General features: G+C 35.3%; 1 protein-coding gene across 1 annotated transcript; it reads right to left on the bottom strand.

The window, feature by feature from the left end:
• Positions 1-2,001: 2,001 nt before the first annotated feature.
• Positions 2,002-15,938, bottom strand: ATMIN7 (HOPM interactor 7). Its single transcript, XM_078300820.1, has 30 exons — positions 15,656-15,938; positions 15,313-15,379; positions 14,564-14,783; positions 13,645-13,766; positions 13,481-13,539; positions 13,329-13,386; positions 13,162-13,246; positions 12,283-12,501; positions 11,733-11,791; positions 11,557-11,626; positions 11,405-11,473; positions 11,200-11,319; positions 11,067-11,120; positions 10,884-10,972; positions 10,692-10,788; positions 10,520-10,618; positions 10,168-10,374; positions 9,963-10,073; positions 9,594-9,778; positions 8,873-9,487; positions 7,882-8,299; positions 6,562-7,074; positions 5,641-6,170; positions 5,370-5,539; positions 4,807-4,955; positions 4,253-4,381; positions 4,011-4,147; positions 3,072-3,351; positions 2,616-2,711; positions 2,002-2,368 (listed from the first exon to the last, which is right to left on the bottom strand). The coding sequence occupies exons 1-30, from the start codon at positions 15,765-15,767 to the stop codon at positions 2,273-2,275; spliced, it is 5,235 nt and encodes a 1,744-aa protein (XP_078156946.1). The 5' UTR covers positions 15,768-15,938; the 3' UTR covers positions 2,002-2,272.
• Positions 15,939-19,420: the final 3,482 nt, after the last annotated feature.

The raw sequence follows: 19,420 nt of genomic DNA, 5'->3' as shown, positions 1-19,420 counted from the left end.
CTTATCGGGAATTTTTTTTATTTATGAAAATCAATGTAAAATAATATAAGATATTAGAATAATTGCTCCTAAATTTAGATACATAGACAAAGCTGAAAGAAAATTCGACTCCAAATAATGAAAACCAAAAAAAGTTCGGATCTATTGAAATGGCACATCAACACAAAAAAAAATTCAAATCGCTAGTTTAAATTGAGAGGGGGGGGGGGGGGGGGGGGGGCGCAGACAGAGGGAATAAAGGGAGACTGTGATGTCTTATGATTTTATAGTAATTAGATTAGATGGGAGATAAATTAGTTAATGAGGGTGGTGGGTTTAGAATAATTAGATGTTAAGTGGAAAAAATTAGTTATATATATGATTATATTCATGTAATTCTTGTTATCAGCATGTGAAATTCAATTTGAGTCTTGAACTCTCTCTCTCTCTACCCTTTCTACTCTATTCTCTTATGTGCCTCTCTCTCTCTAATCTCTCTTATATCAAATTACCTCCATTAAAATAACAAAATTCCCCCCAAATCCACTCCAATTGCCATATCATTCCCGTTCAGGACATGAGAGAGAGAGAGAGAGAGAGAGAGGCAGGTTTGTTTGGTTTTGGCTTAGTCAGGATGTCTTGTGTGGTGTATGATAGCCCCAATGGATCCGAATTATTTTTTCTGTTCCATAGTTTGGAGCTGAATATTTTTTTCGGTTCAGTCTACCACATCTAAATCTGTATGTACTAATTTTAATATCATATATTATTTATTTTAATTTATATAAATAAAAATATATCTCTTTGTAGGGCAATATGCCAATATGGCACCTATTTCACAGCATTTGTAGCATTGAATTTTTTTGAAGTACAATTGTTTATCTAACAAACTTTCAAGAAGTTAAGGTTTTGATACTTCATGATATTTCATGAAGACAAATTGGTCAGGTATCTAATCATACAGCAACATTTTATCTAGAGAAATTCATTCATAAAAACTCCAAATAAGCCAACTATCAGCAAAGAATTACAAGTTGTTTAGCATATTATTTTTTCTTAAAACAGAACAAGCAGTGTAATAAAATGCGGTCTATGCGGCGGTATATGCGTATTCGGTTGTAATCCGCATAGAAATTTGTATGCGGTCAATATATGCAGTTCCGCATATGCAGCCGCATATTCAACCGTATATTCTACCGCATATTACCTCATACTTGTTTATATAATACCGCATATTACTGCATATTACAACATGTTACCATATATTACCACATACCACATATTACCGCATTTTGCTGCATATTTATTTATATTTATATGAATTCTCATTTTAAAACCCGCATATATAAGACCGCCTAAATTTCTGCATATACGGTATACAGTGGCCTTCCATATACCGCATAAAAACCACATTTAATACCGCATTGAGAACAAATATGAACCAAGAATGGATTAATAATTTAATACAGATAAATCCAAGGACACGAACTTACAAGCAAGGTTAGGTTACGCATAAGCAGCAAGACAAGCTCGAGCAACAGTACAATGTATAGTCTATGATACTTTACAATGCACATATCAAGTCGTACTAAAGATTCTTATTTTCGTTTTCAAAATTCAAACGGTAAAATTGAACCATTTAACATAATCTACGATGAAAGTAGACTTGGAGACCAAATTTTATGTTTATTAAAAAAATTACTATTTATTTAGAAATAGGTAGAAAATCAATACTTTTATATGGTCCAAATTATTTACGACAGATGATTTTCAACCTATTTAAAAAGATAGTAAAAAAAAAGTTCAAAAAAAATGTAAATTTTGGTCTGAAAGTTCATTTTCATATAAAGATCATGTTGAACAATTTAGATCAACCATTTAGACTTTGAAAACCAAGAAATGAATCCATAATGCAGCTTGATGTGCACATTGAAAATTACCATAGCCTCACTCAGTATCCTATATTTAAATTTTAAAGCATAATAAAAAATAGGTGGAATGCAACTCTACGCAGATAGATTATTTCTACAAATATAAAAACTTATTCTAGAGCAAAATCAAAGACAATGGCTGACATTCACAAGTCCGCAGATACACAAAGAAAAAAAAGAAAAATAGTAAATTCCAGCAAAAAAGGAATCCTATTAATCGAGTCTACAAGTACACAACTTCACATTTCTCTATAACTAAGGGTGGTCCTACAATAGCAAATAATACAGTAGCCCCTCTGAAACAAAAGGACTAATAGAAGGAATATTGAAAAATTTGCAACTACATCCAATGTAAATGTGCATCAAAATGCGTGCACAGCTTTGCCGGTATCATATTTAGGCATAAGAGCAGTCAGCTGTGTGATAAAAAGATCTCCAAGGGCCCCACGTACATCCATCTGCATTGAATGAAGCATAATTTATCTGTTTATACCAATCAATATTTGCATCTCTAAAAACCGGCAAAATGGACAACTTTTTGCAAATAACCCCAAAACTTTTATCGCATATGCTAAGAAACACCACCCTTCCCAACAAACACTTCCTAATGTTTTCTGTGGATACAGTTGCACATATAACAAACATTCTTGGTGTAGATTTACAATGAAGCACAAAAATTCCATGTTTTTGCAAAGTTAGGGGTACCTGATCGCAGCAGATGAGTTTGGTAATCAAAGGATAAAATTCTCTTAGATGCCTCTTAAATATGTCAGAATCCATAATGCACATTCCCTTCAGCACCTGAAGATATACCCATAAAAAATAGTATAAGAAAATGCATGCATATATATCTGACATGATGCAAAAAGCACATAGTGATGTTTGGTTGTGGACTGAAGTTACAGAGAGGAGTAAAACTTGAAAATAGTCACTGACAGTGGGTCCAGGTGGAACACAAAATTAAGGTACCAGGGGAGGTGGTTTAGTTTAGCCAGTTTATGCCAGCCTAACTTTAGGCTTAGGCCTAGTTAGGCAGCCTATTTAAGGCTTGTTTGGTGGAATAACTGAGGACTATACCCCTTATTCCATTGTGTAGGCCTCAACCAAACATGACCTAGTAGAAAAGCACGTCTTATGCATTGGTGTCAAGAAAATGTGTACCTTAACAATTATTGGAGCTCTTAGATCAAGTACACGGTGTATGTCAGCACCAGTAGTAGAACCAGCTGCTTCAACAGTATTAGGTTGTAGGTCAGAGGCTTCTCTCAACACATTTCCACAAAAAGAGACCAGTTTCTCCTCAGCTAAACCCTTCAGTTTTTGCTCTTCCTCGAGACCGTCAAAACTGGCACCGTTCAACTCTTTGCTGGTCGATTTGTGCAATATCTCTAGGTATATGGTCATGCCAGATATCTCTTGGCGAAGTAGATTCAGCGGTGGTCTGTTTTTGCACCACGTAATAGTTATTTTAAATGAAGGATGAGCATTCAACTGTTTTGTAATACTCTTAATAAAACTCCACATTTCTAAGCTTTTGCATCTAATATCTGATATTGTAAAATTATTGCAACAAGCATTCTAATGTTAGCTTAGCTTGATTGCATAAGAGAAATCCAATACATAGTAATTATTCCACTCACAACATTATAAGATTTATATTTTCCTAGACCTAAAACAAAACAAGATCAAGTGAAGCACTTAAATTTTGTTCTGTAAGTTTATATAATCGCATAATTAATTTCTTGAGCTAATATGAAAAGAAGAAAGAATATAATTATTTTGTTCAACTTAAACTTGATACAGATGGTTGAGTCTAATTGACATCTAATACAAAGACTAGTGGGCCTAAATTGCAGATATGAGATATTGTCACTGTTATTTGCACTCCAGTGAAACAACAGGTGCAATTCCCTTACTATAAATCAGATCCAACCATTATTTGGAAGCTTGTCCTGATAAAATATTCCACGTGCCAAGTGAAACTTGCAAAAATAGATCTTAAAAAACTGTTATACCATGACTTGTGAGTTTCTGTTAATGCCAAAAGGTCATTTCCTAAATTCAAAACCTCTACAAGAAAAGAGTTCTCATAAGAAATACCGTTCAGCTGATGTGTGATGCATTCGTATTCTGAGATTAGATGGAGAATTATATGATGCTGCAAACTCTAAGAGAGACAGGAGAGTATCCATTACTGCCATTTTGTGTCCTGTTTTCAGCTTGCCCCAGTATTTCATCTGCTCATTTTCGAATAGTCAGAACTTACATCACAAATGATCCTAACAATTTTTTTTTTAAAAAAAAAAAGGAAAACAGAGCATGCGAGTTTGTTACAGTTGTACCTGAATACTGTTAATGGCACCAAGAAGAAGTAGCTGGGTAATGCACTTGCTTCTAACAGTCTCCATTACAGGGTTATCTTCTTCTTCCTCTTCTTCTCCAGTACTATCAGGTACAGAAGACTCCTGTGCCTGTTAACAGCTTCCAGTAAATATTCAAATCTCAAAAGAAAAAAGTTATATTCACTCAGGGCGGAAACGTAAAATGTACAATATGTGAAAAATACATAATATGTGGTCATTGGGATTGTCCGCAACTGCTAAATGGGTTTCCAACCACTGGGCTACAAGCACACTTTATCATTTTATGAGGGGGCTGAACTATATAAAAACTTTAAGAAGAAAATGAAAATTCAATTAAATATCAATATATATGATTAAAAAGTTTTAAATCATGGGGGTGGCTAAGCAGCCCTTGAGCTATACGTAGATCCGCCTCTGTCCACGCTGTAACATTCTCAGACTTCCTTTCTTAAGTACTGATTTTGTATATTGAGGTTTGCTTCCCGTAATAAACGAAAAAAAACAGAGACTATGTTAGAGGAATATATGTGTACCGGTTGAGGGCTAGCGGGCTCATCAGTGGGAACTCTAGATTTGGTAGTGAGGTTGCGCAATAGAAGGTTGTCCATAATCCTTTGACTAAAGGATGGCGCTGCCTTGTCAAAAGTTGCGACCTGTTCTCTCCCTGACGGCGATGCCAACCCTAAGGAAATTTTAAGCAAATATGTGTGAAATATAGAAGTTAATCCGTCCTTTAAGTTGATACAGTGTCTAATTGGAGTCTAATTGATTCAGCATTTAGCTAATTAGAGTAAAACTAGGGTGTTCTTAAGCTCACCAAGTTTTGGTGAGCTTAAACTTCAAAACCTGTAGGAATGACATCCAATGACAAATCAAACTCATTAAAAAAGAATCTACTTCACTAGTGATGCATTTACACGTCAAATTTATAAATGTTCAATTAATTTAGTATAAAGTCAAGCGATAAAAAAAAAAAATTAATGAATTAACATCAATACGTTCTTTTTTCATTGGATTTTTACCGCTTGACTTTATACTAAATTAATTAAAAAATTACTTCTTGGTGAGCTTAAGAATACCCTAGATAATTAATTACCTTCAGAATCTGCAGGGCTAGCCTGGTCATTGCTTTCATCGGGTGCCTGTGATTGAGTATTAGTCTCAACATCAGAGTTGTTCGCACTAGCGGCAACACCAGATTCACTTTCTTTATCAAATCTTATGGAATTGAGAAGCTCAAGGGGTTGAGTTGTGTATGTGGCATCCCTGCCATATCAAACCATTTACATCTCATTATAATCAACATTACCGGAAAAGAAAATAATAATGACAACAACAAGCAAAGAAAGAAAAGAAAAAAAAAGTGCCTGATGCTCTTGAGTAGGGTATCCCAGTCAGCTTCACTAAAGCGGTTACCGCCAACTTCAATGAGATGCACCAAGGCACCAAGAGCTATTGATACTACAGTTTGGTCTGTTTTCTTTGCACAATCAAGTAGTAGACCCAGCAACGGCGGAAGCATGAAAGAGACCTCTTCATAGAATGTATTGAAGAGGTTGCAAACCAATTGGAGAGAATGGATGCTGGTCTCACGGATCCACTCTTCCCCGGATGAATCTACAGAACCATCCCTGCCGGCATGTCTCACATGGTCAAATATAGGGAACAGCACTCGATGGAATATACTCTCCCAGAAGGCGGAAGAGAACTTGTGCCCTCTCTCATTCAACAGATCAAACAACACCTCCAAGGCACAACTCCTAACCTCAGTTCTCGGGTCCAAAGTCAGATCTGATAAGCCAGCAAGCATAGGGAACCAGTAGTGCTCTGTTATGTCAAAGTGCATCTCATCTGGCCCAGAATCAACTGGTTTCAGTGCCCCTCCTGGTATGAAACCCTAAGCAATGAAAAAAGACAGAAAATGAGAAAGTGGCGCTCATGTTACCTGATGCAGGCCTGAAAAAAAAACATCGAAAACTAGCCTGAATCTTACATTACCTGACCCAATGTTTTCTTAACATAATGATCTATGACCACGCCAAATGCAAATAAACAGTAACTTGACTAACCAGCAGTCAAGCCTTACTTGGTCTGATCTGATTTCAACCTTATATATTGGTCTGATCTGAGCACTCCACTTTGCCACCAATTTTCCACTCGGCCACCCCCCAACAGAAAAAAAAAAAAAAAAAAAAATGGGCAAAAAGAAAGGGAAGTTGACGCAATACAAAGCTGAATAGACCTGCCTGTTTGGCAATTGGGACAAGTGACTAAGAAAAAAGATGTACCTCAGCTAGGCGGTCCTCACAGATACGGAGAAGAGCAATAGCCTTGAGACTGATACGAGGAGAAGTCTTGTTATTGGCGAAGCCAATGAGACAATTGACGCAATCCATGAAGCAGTCACCAACGACCTGATCGAAATGCTCCAATATGACCTGCTCCACGTTCTCAAAAGCACTGTCGACGATTCCCTCCTGGTCATCATCTGCAGCAGCAGTGAATATCATGAACACGCTCTTCCAGCCCGACTTGATGCTCCCCACTTTCGACCTTATCAACTGCACAATGCAGTCAACTATCAGCCCCCGGATCTTGTCGTTGCGGCTGTTCCTCATGAGCACAACAAATGGTTTCAAAATGTCGTTTTGGAAAGTGAACTTGTTCAGCTCTGCTCGCTCCAAGTACTTCATGCCCAGTTGCCTTAGAGAGTCAATGGCATACATCGCCACCTTCTCGTCGCTGTGGCTCCCTGCTGTGATGAAATGCTGCGACAAAACTGTCCATATGCGGGCCCACACCTACAAAAGAGAGTTCAGTGACCAAATTGTCAGAATGATATTTGGAACTAGTTGTAAACTTCAGCAGTGCAAGATAGGCCCATTCAGCTGTAGTGACAAGCACAGGAAATGGTGTTCAGCACAGATGGCTATTTTTTTTTTATTGAAGGGCCGAGGTACACCCCCAGCATCTTTTAGATGTTACTCTCAAGAATTGAACCTCAGTCTCTCCGAAGAGAAACGAGCGCTCGTATCACTGCACTAAGCCAACTTTTCAGCACAGATGGCCAGTGACACTGCTGTTTCGTCAAAGGGAACAGGTTCAAATTCCACAAAGGGTGCTGGAAATTTAGAAATTTTCACTAGGGAGAGATTAGAGAGTAGTTAGGGAGCAATATGATGTAGAATAAAGGGAACTAGGACATCTTTGGATGCCAGAAACTCAGAAAATTCATCCTTTCTAAACCATAGACTACAGAAAACTGTTTAAAATATAATGGTTTATTCAATTTAAACAAATGACGTTTAAATACCCAAATTTATAAAGGTACTATTTTGTAGCTATAATCAAATACAAGTATGTAGATTATGCCAAAAGGTTGTTTACTAATAGTTTAGTTTACCTGGTCCATTTAATTTAGTTTGGTTTCCATTATCAAGCAAAGCCACAGGAAACAATGAATATTCATATTTTTCCAACAAAACAAACCAAACTGAATTAACTAAACAATCATGCATATGGCAGAGCATATGTTGTTTATGTATACAACCGGAAACAACCATTCCAAATAAATAAAATCAGTACCCAAGAATAGCTAAGAACTATACCAGACGGATACGGGCCATATTGTAGTAGCTGATCTCCACCAGCTTTTGCAAGCTAAAGACACGTGCAGGTGTTTGCTTTAGCTCCTCTGCTGAGACACCGCACAATGCCATAAAAAACTCCACAATGGTGTCACTTGGCAACTTGACACTATTCACAAACACTTGCTCTGACGGTTTGCCAGACAACTCCTTCAGCACTTGAACAACCGAGTCACGTGAGATCTGGTTCATGCCTTGCATGACCGTCTGAGTGATATTTGGTATAGAGGTGATATGTTCTAGTCTTGACACACACTCTAGCACAGCATTCCATGTGTCTTGTAGTGCATCGGTTTCTGTATCTGCTAGGACTAGCAGGGTTCTCAAGGCCTCAACATTTTTACTTCGCATCTCCTTTGGGGCATGTAGGAATGTAAATCTGAATTTGTAAGAAAATTTTATTAATTTCTAAACCCATAAAAAGAGAAGTTCTGGACAGAAATATTTTCCATCTTGCAATTCCATTTTTCTTTTTTCTTTTTGCAAAAGACTCAACTTGTTCCAATCACCCTCAGCGCTTTTCAGGTATTGTGATAACCATCCAAAAATCAGCTGAAGTTGATTACATTCGTGCATGCCACTAAACATTGTCATTCCCCAAGGCCACATTGAATGTAATTCATTTTTACCGTGTAGTTGGGCCCACTACATTAGTTTATGATTCGTTTTTAGTTCATACGAAAAAGTTGCAGTGTAGTAATTTTTCATACAATGGCCTTGGCTTTCAATAATTGCGTGAAACTTCAAAATACAAAAAACAATTGGATTTTATTTTTGCAAAAAATCTTTCTACCTTACCGCAAAGTTGTAAAATTTTATGAAGAATAGAAACTACAAATGAGCACATATTTTACAAGTGTAACCTCTTACAGTAATTTGTTGGTTAAACAGCAGCAGAACAGGTTATCAAGGTAATATAATATTTTAAGTTAACAATGAAACCCTTGAGTACCTTATCAAGGAGGTCAGAAAAGCATAGCGCATGGTATCCATTCCAAGAACACGGGTGAGGTGAATTCCTGCCTTGAACCCTTCCATGCAAAGCACAACTCTAGGTTTGCTCTCCCCTTCCTCCATAGTAACTGAAAAGGTTGCCAATAGAGGCCACCCAACAGCTTCAAGCATTGGCCTCACCAACTCGACTTGTTCAGCGGTGTAAAATACGCCCCTCTTCTTCCCCTGGTTTTTAAATATAACCTGTGTCTGTTTGACAATCCGTTCACTCTCTGCTTTCGTATCTGCACTGGACTTCCTCCTGGGGAGGGCCAGATTTAGGATACTGACAAGTCCTCTCTCAGTGCGGCCTTTAGTGGGGTCAGAGGGGCCACTATCTGTATCCTTTATCTTTATCTCTTCTTTCACAATAGAGTCATATATCTCTTCTAGAAGCTCCTTTGGAGGGTTCTCTTCTGCATCGGAAATCATGTTCATGCGGACAAAATCGGCTTTTGACATCTTTGACGATACCATGGGATTGTGAGCATCTGTGTTGAGCATTATGACCGAATAGGCTAAGAGATATGCCGTGTCGGCATTTTTGAAGAGACCTGGATTATCAGCACAGTACCTACAAATAGAGAAAAGAAAGAATTTTATTCAAATTAATTTTACAACATACAAAAATACAGGTTCTAAAAGGGTAGTCCAAGTACATGGTACATATTAATTCATACCTTTCAGCAAACTTCTCCATGATGCGATCGATCTTCTGGGCTTCGCCAGGGAGGCGAAAGCCTTTTAGGAACTCACGTATTGCCACATCAAATTTTAATCCTGCAAATTTCATAGATTCAACATATGCATGCATCACTGCCAGTGGGAACTCCTCGTGCTGCCCCAAGTACTCACCAACCATTACCTGACATCAACAAAAAACAAGAACTTAACAAATAAACAATCCTTCAGAGGTCATTCGAAGTTCTTATGTACATTATTACGATAGAAGAAATTTTATATACTGGATTTTCTCTAAATTGCTGCTAAGGGCAATTTTCATAATAAAAATTTGGAGTTAAAACATGCAAAAGTCTGTAAGAGATGACCTTATCCAGAGTAGGAGTGCTCTTTAGAAACTGCGAAATAGAAGAAGGTGTGTTCTCCACCAATTTGTTTGACAACAAGTACTCTATTCCTTTAGAAGGCTTTCGATTAAACTACATGTATAAAATAATAGAAGGAAACAAAAGTAATTAACTAGTGTGCATGTGTGGATTCAATCAAATACCAGTTTTTATACCATGGTACTACCTCTGAGACAGCAGCTTCCAAAGTGGATTTATGAGCTTTCGCCTTTTCAAAGTGACTAAGTCCCTCTTCTCTGCTCTTTGGCTCCTCTATCGCCCGATCCTTGGTCGAAGCATTTTCTTCGAGAGATTGCACCAAAGTGCTATGCTTTGTTGAATCTCTTTTCATTTTCTCCCAATCAACCAATGATTTTATTATACTAACCAGGCACTACAACATTAAAATTGTTATTTGAAAACATTAGTATGCAATTGCAAACAGTAAAATACAGATTTATTCTGAGGATTTAACAGAACAAAATTGAATGCTGAACAGTCCCTTGTGCAATAAAAAGTTAGTCTGGCATGAAACAAACCTGAAGGGATGAGCCTTTGACAGTATTCATCTGATTTGCAGTAACGGAGTTGGGATCTGCAGTAACAGTCCCTTGTGCAATTTTTGACAGTGCATTCACCTATCAATAAACAAATCAAGAATCAAATCATCATGTTGAATCAGGTATGATAACTTAACTATACTAAGCTTACCATGCGCTCATAAAGATTTGGAGCCTCAAGATCACAATCGTAGTTAACAAACAGATCAGCAAGCATTTGAGAATCTTTGCACACTTTCTCCAGCATCCTACCATGCAGTGAATTTTAGAACAAGATGCTAAGAAAAGCAAAACAAGGAATTGGTAATGAAGGCCAAAATTGGAAAAGAGTAAATGGAATTACTTAAGGACAGCTGCTCTTTGTGTTAGGGGAGTGTCCGAGCTATCTAGAGACCTCAGAACTATTAAAGGAAAGAACACTCCAATTTCTCCCTACAAAGGCATTATAGTATAAGTAAGAAGACCAGTAAAGTCAAAGATAGAAATCATATACAAACCAAGATAGCATGAACACAATTCAACAAACCTTCAGACTTTCCCTAAATCGTATCAAAAGAACTGAGAAGATGCCACTTGCATACTGCAAACAGGTAATACATAAAACAAATTAGCAACTGTTACATCAATATAGAAGATGAAGAAGGATAGTTAATAGAAACCTGAAAGATGACCGGCGAAGAAACAGAAGCCCTGAGAAGAGCGTATGAAAGGTACGCTTTGACAGAGTCGATGAAGTGAAAATTCTTTGTGAAGGAATCACTCACTCCTTCCAATAATCCCTGGATAGCAGCAAACAATGATTTTTTTAGAACAAATCTCTCCTCCCTCAAAATATGATAAAACAGGAGAGGAAATTCAATTCACCTGTAAAAGTTCAAGAGACAAAACCCTGGTCTTTGAGGTAACTTCATCCGTCTCTTCTTTCATTCCCATCTGTGCTCACATTAAATACAAGTGTTAGTGCATTGGTTATGATTAGCATCAAACATATAAAGTATTTCGAACTTAATACCAACCTTGCACAAAGTTCGGAAAAGCTGCAATGCATCACGATGTGCTATGCTCATACTCTCTAGATCAATCCCTCTGACACAAACAAAGAGAAAACTTGTAAAGCAACAAAAAATGGAAGAGATTTGAATTAAAAAAAAACTAGAAAGTTTCATGAAACTTTGAGAAAACTTGTACGTACCGGGTCACCTTTTTGCCATTTTCAAGCTGAACAGCCTTGTCAAGGACAGCTTCCAAACCCTAATTAAACAAAAGACAAGCTTAAGCTCATTTTTGTATAATGTAGGTCTCTTTACAATGAAAAAGGTAAATTTTATCTGATAATTTTAACCCCCTTTACTAATCTAGTTCTTTTCCTTAAATTCAAGAAACTTTTAAAATTTACACAACAAGAATTAAACTGATATCAAACAGGACACACAAAAATACAAATTTTAAAGTTCAGAATTGAACAGGAATGTAAGAGTTTCTTTTACCTCAAAAAGAATTTCTAGTTTTGTCAGATCAATACAAAAGGAGTCATGGACCAATTGGTAGAATGGTTTCAAGTTCATCAACTATTCTCATAATTGGTGTGATAGTAATAAAATAATTCCAAAGGCAAGTGAATCATCCAGGTATACAAAAATTAGAGTTGCTGCTAGTTGGGTTCAACTACAGTAGAATTCTTGGTTCAATTTAAAAATTCAAAAAAAGGACAAATAAGGGGCTTAAAAAGGTCAGGAAAGTACCTTAATGTCGGCCCCACCAGCCATGTTATGAAGCTCCTCGACTGAGGCGGGACTTTCCTCAGTTGTAGCTGTTGTTGATAAAGCATCTCCCAGTGTGACTCCCTTCTCCTCTTTGTCTTCTTCAATGGCTGAGATCTCTCCATTTCCAGAATCTTTTTCGGTGCTTGTCGACACAACATCTTTCTTCTCTGGAATATCATCTGATTGCAGCACCATCACCTGCAGTTGAAATCAATTTTATAAGTACCACTTGACTTCACCATATATGCCATTGACTATTTGGCTAGAGAAAGGGGAGGTAGCACAATTGGCTAGGAAAATGTCCTAGAGTTGTTATACCCAAAGGTCGAGAGTTCGATTCCCCCTCACGAATCTTGGTAGCTACTATCAAGTTTTCAAAAAAAAGACTATTTGGCTAAATTGCAAATGAACCCTTTCAACTATGACATTTTTTTCTTCAACATTATAAGCATATATCTAAAACCAATTTTACCTTGCTAACTATCTAAATTCATTTGAGGTAGGAAGCTTTGATTGTGCATATATCTACATTTTTTTTGTTTGTTGATAGTAGATTATTCAACTACAAAGGACAAGTGACAAGTTATTTACTTCTTTGGCACACTAAATTGGATAGGGTACATGTCCATATAGATTTATTATTTCTAAATCCTTTGTTTGATTACACTCTTAAATCAACTATTGGTACTTCTGGTAAAAGCTTATTTTAATTATATTCAGAGTATGCTAGTACTTTAAGCTTGAATTATATAATTTAAGAGGTCATATAGATGCTTCGACAACATACAAATGACAGAATTAAATGCAATTAAGCAGATGCAATTCCATTAGCACTAATTTGAATAAACTAGGAAAAACCTTATCAGACTCCATTCGGCGGAAAACAATACTGATCATCTGTGTCAACATAGCCTTCGAGGTTGCCTGATTAATTGGACTCTTGCTACAAAAATATCCCAAAACTGAAATCATCAGCCTAAACAACAATTACAATATATTTTTGTTATAATTTGCAAGCCAGGCACCTGTTAAGTGCTATGTTGTAGCATACTCTAATCACCCCTAGCAATGGTTCTCCATGCACTGCATCACACATGTCGTCAATTAAGTCAACAGTTGTAACTTATAAAAAATGAGAGAACACAAAAAATGCATGCACAAATATCATGAAACGCACCTCTAAACTTGTTTGACGCCACTGCATTAAGAAGCACCTTCAAAACTTGGAGAATCGTGCTGTGAAAATTCATCCAATTATAAATTAATCTCAAATAAAACAGCAGCAATGTTAAAGAACAAAATCCAGAGGAAAAGAAAAGAAATGTAATGTTGCAAGGTTACCTATCAGAAGTGGAATTATCGACACACCCACAAACCATAGTTAGGATATCTGCAAATAATTGGGCATTTTTGCCACCTTCTAGTCCAGGGTCACCTTCTAAATGATCATATGCAATAAGTTTCTGCACAACGAAAAACAAAAGAAAATAACATGATCATTAGGACATTGCATAATTGCAAACTAGCCTCAGAAACCTCAAATTCAAACATAAGAACTGACACAGGAACTGACTGAAAAGCTGAGACAACCATATTGTTACATAGAAATCCTAAGGAATAATTTCAGGCAAGCCCTACAGAGTATGAATTTATCATATGCACAGCCCTGTATAACAATGCCCTATAATACACAAAAAATCAGAGTGATTCTCAAGCTTTGTAGAGATGCTTTGTCGTATCCCTTAGGTTCAGTAGGGTATACATAGTTCCTCATTTTGTGGGGATATATATTGTAAAATTTGCAAGGGGTATTCAATAAACAACAGAAAATCTTTCTTGCAATAAAATCCAGTACAACAAATCTAAAGATTTGTAAATAACTCTCAAATGTTGTTATATTACACAAACAACATTCAATTTTTTATATTTCCCACTGAAATCAAATGTTCTTTTCTATATGTTGACGGCAAACAGAAATTAGCTTGGTTCCATGATACGGCATACTCAGTCAAGGAGCAACTTCATTGCTCATACCCTAATAGGCCTTTTTACTTGAACAGGTACCAATTTACATACATTTATTATCAAGGGTTTTAATGAGGTTCATTTAGTACGTTTTTACTTAACCTTTCTTTTGGTAGTTGAATAATATCAAGCAATTGAGTAAAAAAATCAAAGATAATGGGATCATTTCAAATCCAGTCAAATATTCACAAAATAAACAAAAGAGGAGAGAGAGAGAGAGAGTGAGGATTCATACATGGAGACAGTCAAGCGCAGGTTCGACTAGCTTAACATTCTTATATTCAAAAGCAAGCCTGAGCGGTTGCAAGATAAGCTCTGCTTGGGTCCCTTCTAATGCACGGCCTGCTGATGCAAGAACTTCGTTAATCGGCATAACGTTTGCCACAGATTTTGGTTCGTCGGCTGGTGGTGCCAATGTGGTATCATTATCTTCTTTCGATACATCACCAGTTTCACTTTTGAGATTATAAGACAAAAACACAACAAAAAATATTAAACACAAAATTCTCTAGCAGACATTCAACTTTTCTTTTTCTTTTCTTTTCTTTTTTCTTTTTTTTTTGGATTGGAACCAACATCTGATAGTTTAAAACAACACCCAATATTTCTTGTACTTGCAATTAATGGCTACCATTTTATTGAGTAATTTGAAAACTGCTAATTACATAAACTAAACTAAGCTTAGGTCACACCATAATATATATTAAATGACTAACTTGTTCTCAATTTTCCTTATTAAACCCACCAACACCAAGATAGCAAGCTCATGTCAAATTTACCATAACTTAATTTAATTTCCTAAACAATAGTTTAACATATGATTAGGACAGTCAGGAGGAAAACAGTCAACATTTAATAGTAACCTGACCATTACACTGACAGTGGGTTGCTATTTATAGATATCTCACATAAGAAAGGTCTGAGTCGCAAAAATGCCATTGCAATTATTTAGCGGGTGTTATGTAACAGGAGACAAAAGGTCACCTAACATCAAGTGCCGGGGGAGGTATGGCATGGCTAGTTGCTTCTTCTTTTACCCCTTTTATAACATCTGTAATCAAATGCACATGCACGCTTAAATTTCACTTGCAATTTCACACATAAGTCAATGGCTTTACTAAATCACCTTTTAGCATCTAGGATCAGCTCTTCCATTACCAATTTCTCCAATCAAATACAATCATATAACTCAAAAACCAAAAGGCCGGCTCATTCACCAAATGCTATCCCCTCTGATCCCAAATGATGCTAAATGGGAGATAGAGAAGACCTCATTTATTCGCCATTTGATGCAAAATGTAAGAGAGTTAGATAAAGAGAGGCGCACCGAGATAAGACTGGATTGACTGTTGAAGAAGCGCGTTCTTCTTGTTAGAAGCGCATTCTTTGAGCATAGCCTCGAAGGCTCGCGTGACAAACCCACCCGCCGCTCCCGCCATGGCTGCTCCGTGACAGATCTCCGCCTCTTTGACTGTCTATCGCGACTCGATCTCGTCTTCTTCCCGCTAGATTTAGGTTCGCACGAGAGATCTATAAAAATGACATGGATCTGAGAAACATAACTATGTCTCTCTCCCCCTCTTCTCTCTCTCTGCTTGTGTGATGTGTAGACCGGGATTTTTTTCTCCGTCATTCACCTAAGGTACCTCATTTTTTTTAGTTTAAGTTTAGTCCGTCCATTATATTCTCACACGAATCTTGAAGGAGAACCGTCACCACAGACTTTGGCCGGATGGGCTTGGGTTCTGATCGAACGGACCAGATTGAAATTCAAATGATGCATTACTTGAGAGGATCTGGACTCAGATATTACCCGCCTGCCCTTGGAAGTTTTAGAATTGACTATTATGTACGGCCCAGTTGCAGCTTCTGAAGACGGCAATCACACACTGACACGTGTCAACTATAAAAAATTGGCACGAATCGTAATGGCACAGGTTAATTTCTTTTTTTTGAAAACCTTCGCAGAAGCACAGGTTAATTTCAGTCTAATGTCAAATCATAGGTAGCAATTTTAATTTGCAATTTCAGATAGATGTATCATAATTTCATAAATAAATAAAACTTGACGAAATTAACTTCAAATAGCTATGTTGGCAAAAATATTAATTCTTATCCACTCGTGTATTCAGAAATTAATTTTTCCAATGCATGAGACTTTCTTTTTCAAAATATGAATCCTAGAAGCAATCAAAATTAAATGCATGAGTGCAGTGCTTTTATTTTTATTTTTACTTTTTCTAATTTTATGAATATAGATGATATAAAATGTTTTCCAATCGATCATGCGTGCAATTTGAACGTAAATGTGTTATTAATATCAACTTTTGTCAGCTAAAAAACTTAAAACTATGTAAATTAATGTGCGTTACAAAAATAATCCAAAATTATATTTACAACACGTTAGTTAATGCACATTATATATTATTTTGGATAAAAAAAAAAGTTATATGTGACCAAAACAGATAATTAATTACGTGCTTCTGTCTAGACTTCTAATTCCATCATCAACCGTTTTCTCTGATTTCCTATTATCTCAAGTTTTGGAAAAAGAAATTGTTAAAAAATGAAATTTAGCAATACAGGTGGAGCAATGATTTACAAAATTCGAAAACTTTTCTCAACTTCCATCAAGATTTTTTTTTTTTTCTGATAGTATGATATGAAATGAGGCAAGAATTAATTTAAAATATCAAAAGACGTATAAAACATAATTGCATTATACATAGTTGAAGCAAACAAAGTTATGTTCCAAATATTGGTAATATTTCAAGAACACTTGTCAACAATTTTCAATAACACATGTCAATTATAGTGATAAGATGACTTAAATGAGTCTTGAATTGATTAGAAGTTTGGAACACTCGTAAATGTAAGCAATGTGTTATAAAGGTATTACCTTTTTTTTTAAGATATTGACAGGGGCTGCCATGTAATAAAAGTATTGTAGGTCTGTATTTTGCACAAATAAATTCCTTTTACAATTTACTGTGTTCCTCTTAGTAAATTACCTTTACAATTTGCTATGTTCCTCTTTATCCCTTCATCCCCACTTCTTAAATTCTCTTTTCTTACTCCACTTCTTATACTCCTACGGTCCTACCAAACATATTCCCTGTGTTTCTCTTTATGTTCTCTTTTGTAAGTCATTTGCTGAGATAAGAATCTGATCCATTGCTTCATATCTTCATTCATGAATATTTTGGATTTGAATTTTTTTTTAGAATTAGTACTAATTGATTCTTGTGTCTATCTCTGATTTGGTGGAGTGCCTATCCCTGACTCAGATCTATCTTTTCATTTGCTTTTGTCCAGTCAGTATTCTAAGAAAAAAAATATGATTTAAAAGAAATTTGAGATTTGAACAAAATTAGTTGGAGAATAGGAATCATCTAGAGAAGAAGGAGAAATTGAAAAAAACAGTTAAGACAGTGGAACCATTCATTTATTACATATGACATTTACTTTTTTAGCATTTCAGCCCAACGGGCTCACATAAAGCTCAAACATTACATACACAGATTTTTTTATTAATATCCAAAAAACAAATAAAATTTAAAAAAATATACAAATTCCAAATAAATTTCAAAAAATATCCAAACCGGTTATCCAATAACCGGATTTGGGACAAATGTCCGGTTAACGGATTCCCGGACTCAAAAAATAAATCCGGTTAACCGTTAACTGGAAAGTTATATTTATATTTTTTATTTTTTTTTTAAAAAAAATCCGGTTAATGGTTAACCGGACTTGTATTTTTTTTTTAAGTTGTGCTTTTTTTTTAAAAAAAACAGGAATTTTTTTTATTTTTTGTATTGAAATATTAGAAATGTTGAATATATTTCTTTAAAAATAGATGGAATACAATATAATTTGATTTATTAGAAAGACTGCAACAAATAACCCGGATCAATATTTTTCAGGCCGGATTTTTCGTGGCTGTAAGAAAAATTAATATATTTCTTTATGTGTTATTGGAAAAAAAAATAAAAATGCTTAGATTCTGAGTTATTGATCCCGGTCCAAAAGTCACTTCTATGTAATCCAGAAAATATTGTGATCCTTTAGGACATTTAATTTATGAAAAGTTGTATCTATTTTTGAAAAAAAAACAAAAACTTTAAGTTATTTAATTATTGTTATTAAAAAAAGAATTATTAAAATAGATACAACTTTTTATAAATTAAATGTCCTAGAAGGATCACAATATTTTATGGATTACATAGAAGTGACTTTTGAACCGGGATCAATAACTTAGAATCTAAGCATTTTTATTTTTTTCCAATAACACATAAAGAAATATATTAATTTTTCTTACAGCCGCGAAAAATCCGGCCTGAAAAATATTGATCCGGGTTATTTGTTGCAGTCTTTCTAATAAATCAAATTATATTGTATTTCATCTATTTTTAAAGAAATATACAACATTTCTAATATTTCAATACAAAAAATAAAAAAAATTATGTTTTTAAAAAAAAAACACAACTTAAAAAAAAATACAAGTCCGGTTAACCATTAACCGGATTTTTTATTTTTAAAAAAAAATATATATATATATATAACTTTCCGGTTAACGGTTAACCGGATTTATTTTTTGAGTCCGGGAATCCGTTAACCGGACATTTGTCCCAAATCCGGTTATTGGATAACCGGTTTGGGTATTTTTTGAAATTTATTCGGGATTTGTATATTTTTTTTAATTTTATTTGTTTTTTGGATATTAATAAAAAAATCGGTTACATACATGTGACAACCAAGTCTTGATATCTGTCATCTAATTAAAGTGGGAATTTGTTTTATATTTTCAAAAGATACCTAACATAAGTTTTCTCCAAAATACCCCAGACACTAAGCTAAAAAAACATAAAATAAAGCATCAATTTTTGTACCAGGAACTGAAGATCAAAGAAGAAAAAGAGATTTTGTTAATAGGAACAAGAAACTGGTTATAGTCATTGCAATATAAATAACTATACTCATTCAAGCTACAGGAATTTAATCTTTTTTGCATTTTCTTTGCTTCTTAATTGTTATTTTATTTTATCATGTTTGTAATATTATTTGTTGTGTAATATTAGAATTTACAATTTAA

Source organism: Carex rostrata, chromosome 4 (assembly GCF_964058835.1).
Source record: "Carex rostrata chromosome 4, lpCarRost1.2, whole genome shotgun sequence".
NCBI classification, from domain to species: Eukaryota; Viridiplantae; Streptophyta; class Magnoliopsida; order Poales; family Cyperaceae; genus Carex; species Carex rostrata.
The sequence above is the reverse complement of the archived record's forward strand: the minus strand, read 5'-3'. Positions and strand labels throughout refer to the sequence as shown.

Coding starts and splice junctions, on each gene's coding strand:
- ATMIN7 (XM_078300820.1), bottom strand. CDS start 15,767: ATGGCGGGAGCGGCGGGTGGGTTTGTCACGCGAGCCTTCGAGGCTATG. Junction 11,121..11,199: donor CTTCGCCGGTCATCTTTCAG/GTTTCTATTAAC, acceptor ACCTGTTTGCAG/TATGCAAGTGGCATCTTCTC. Junction 2,369..2,615: donor AACTCATCTGCTGCGATCAG/GTACCCCTAACT, acceptor CATTCAATGCAG/ATGGATGTACGTGGGGCCCT.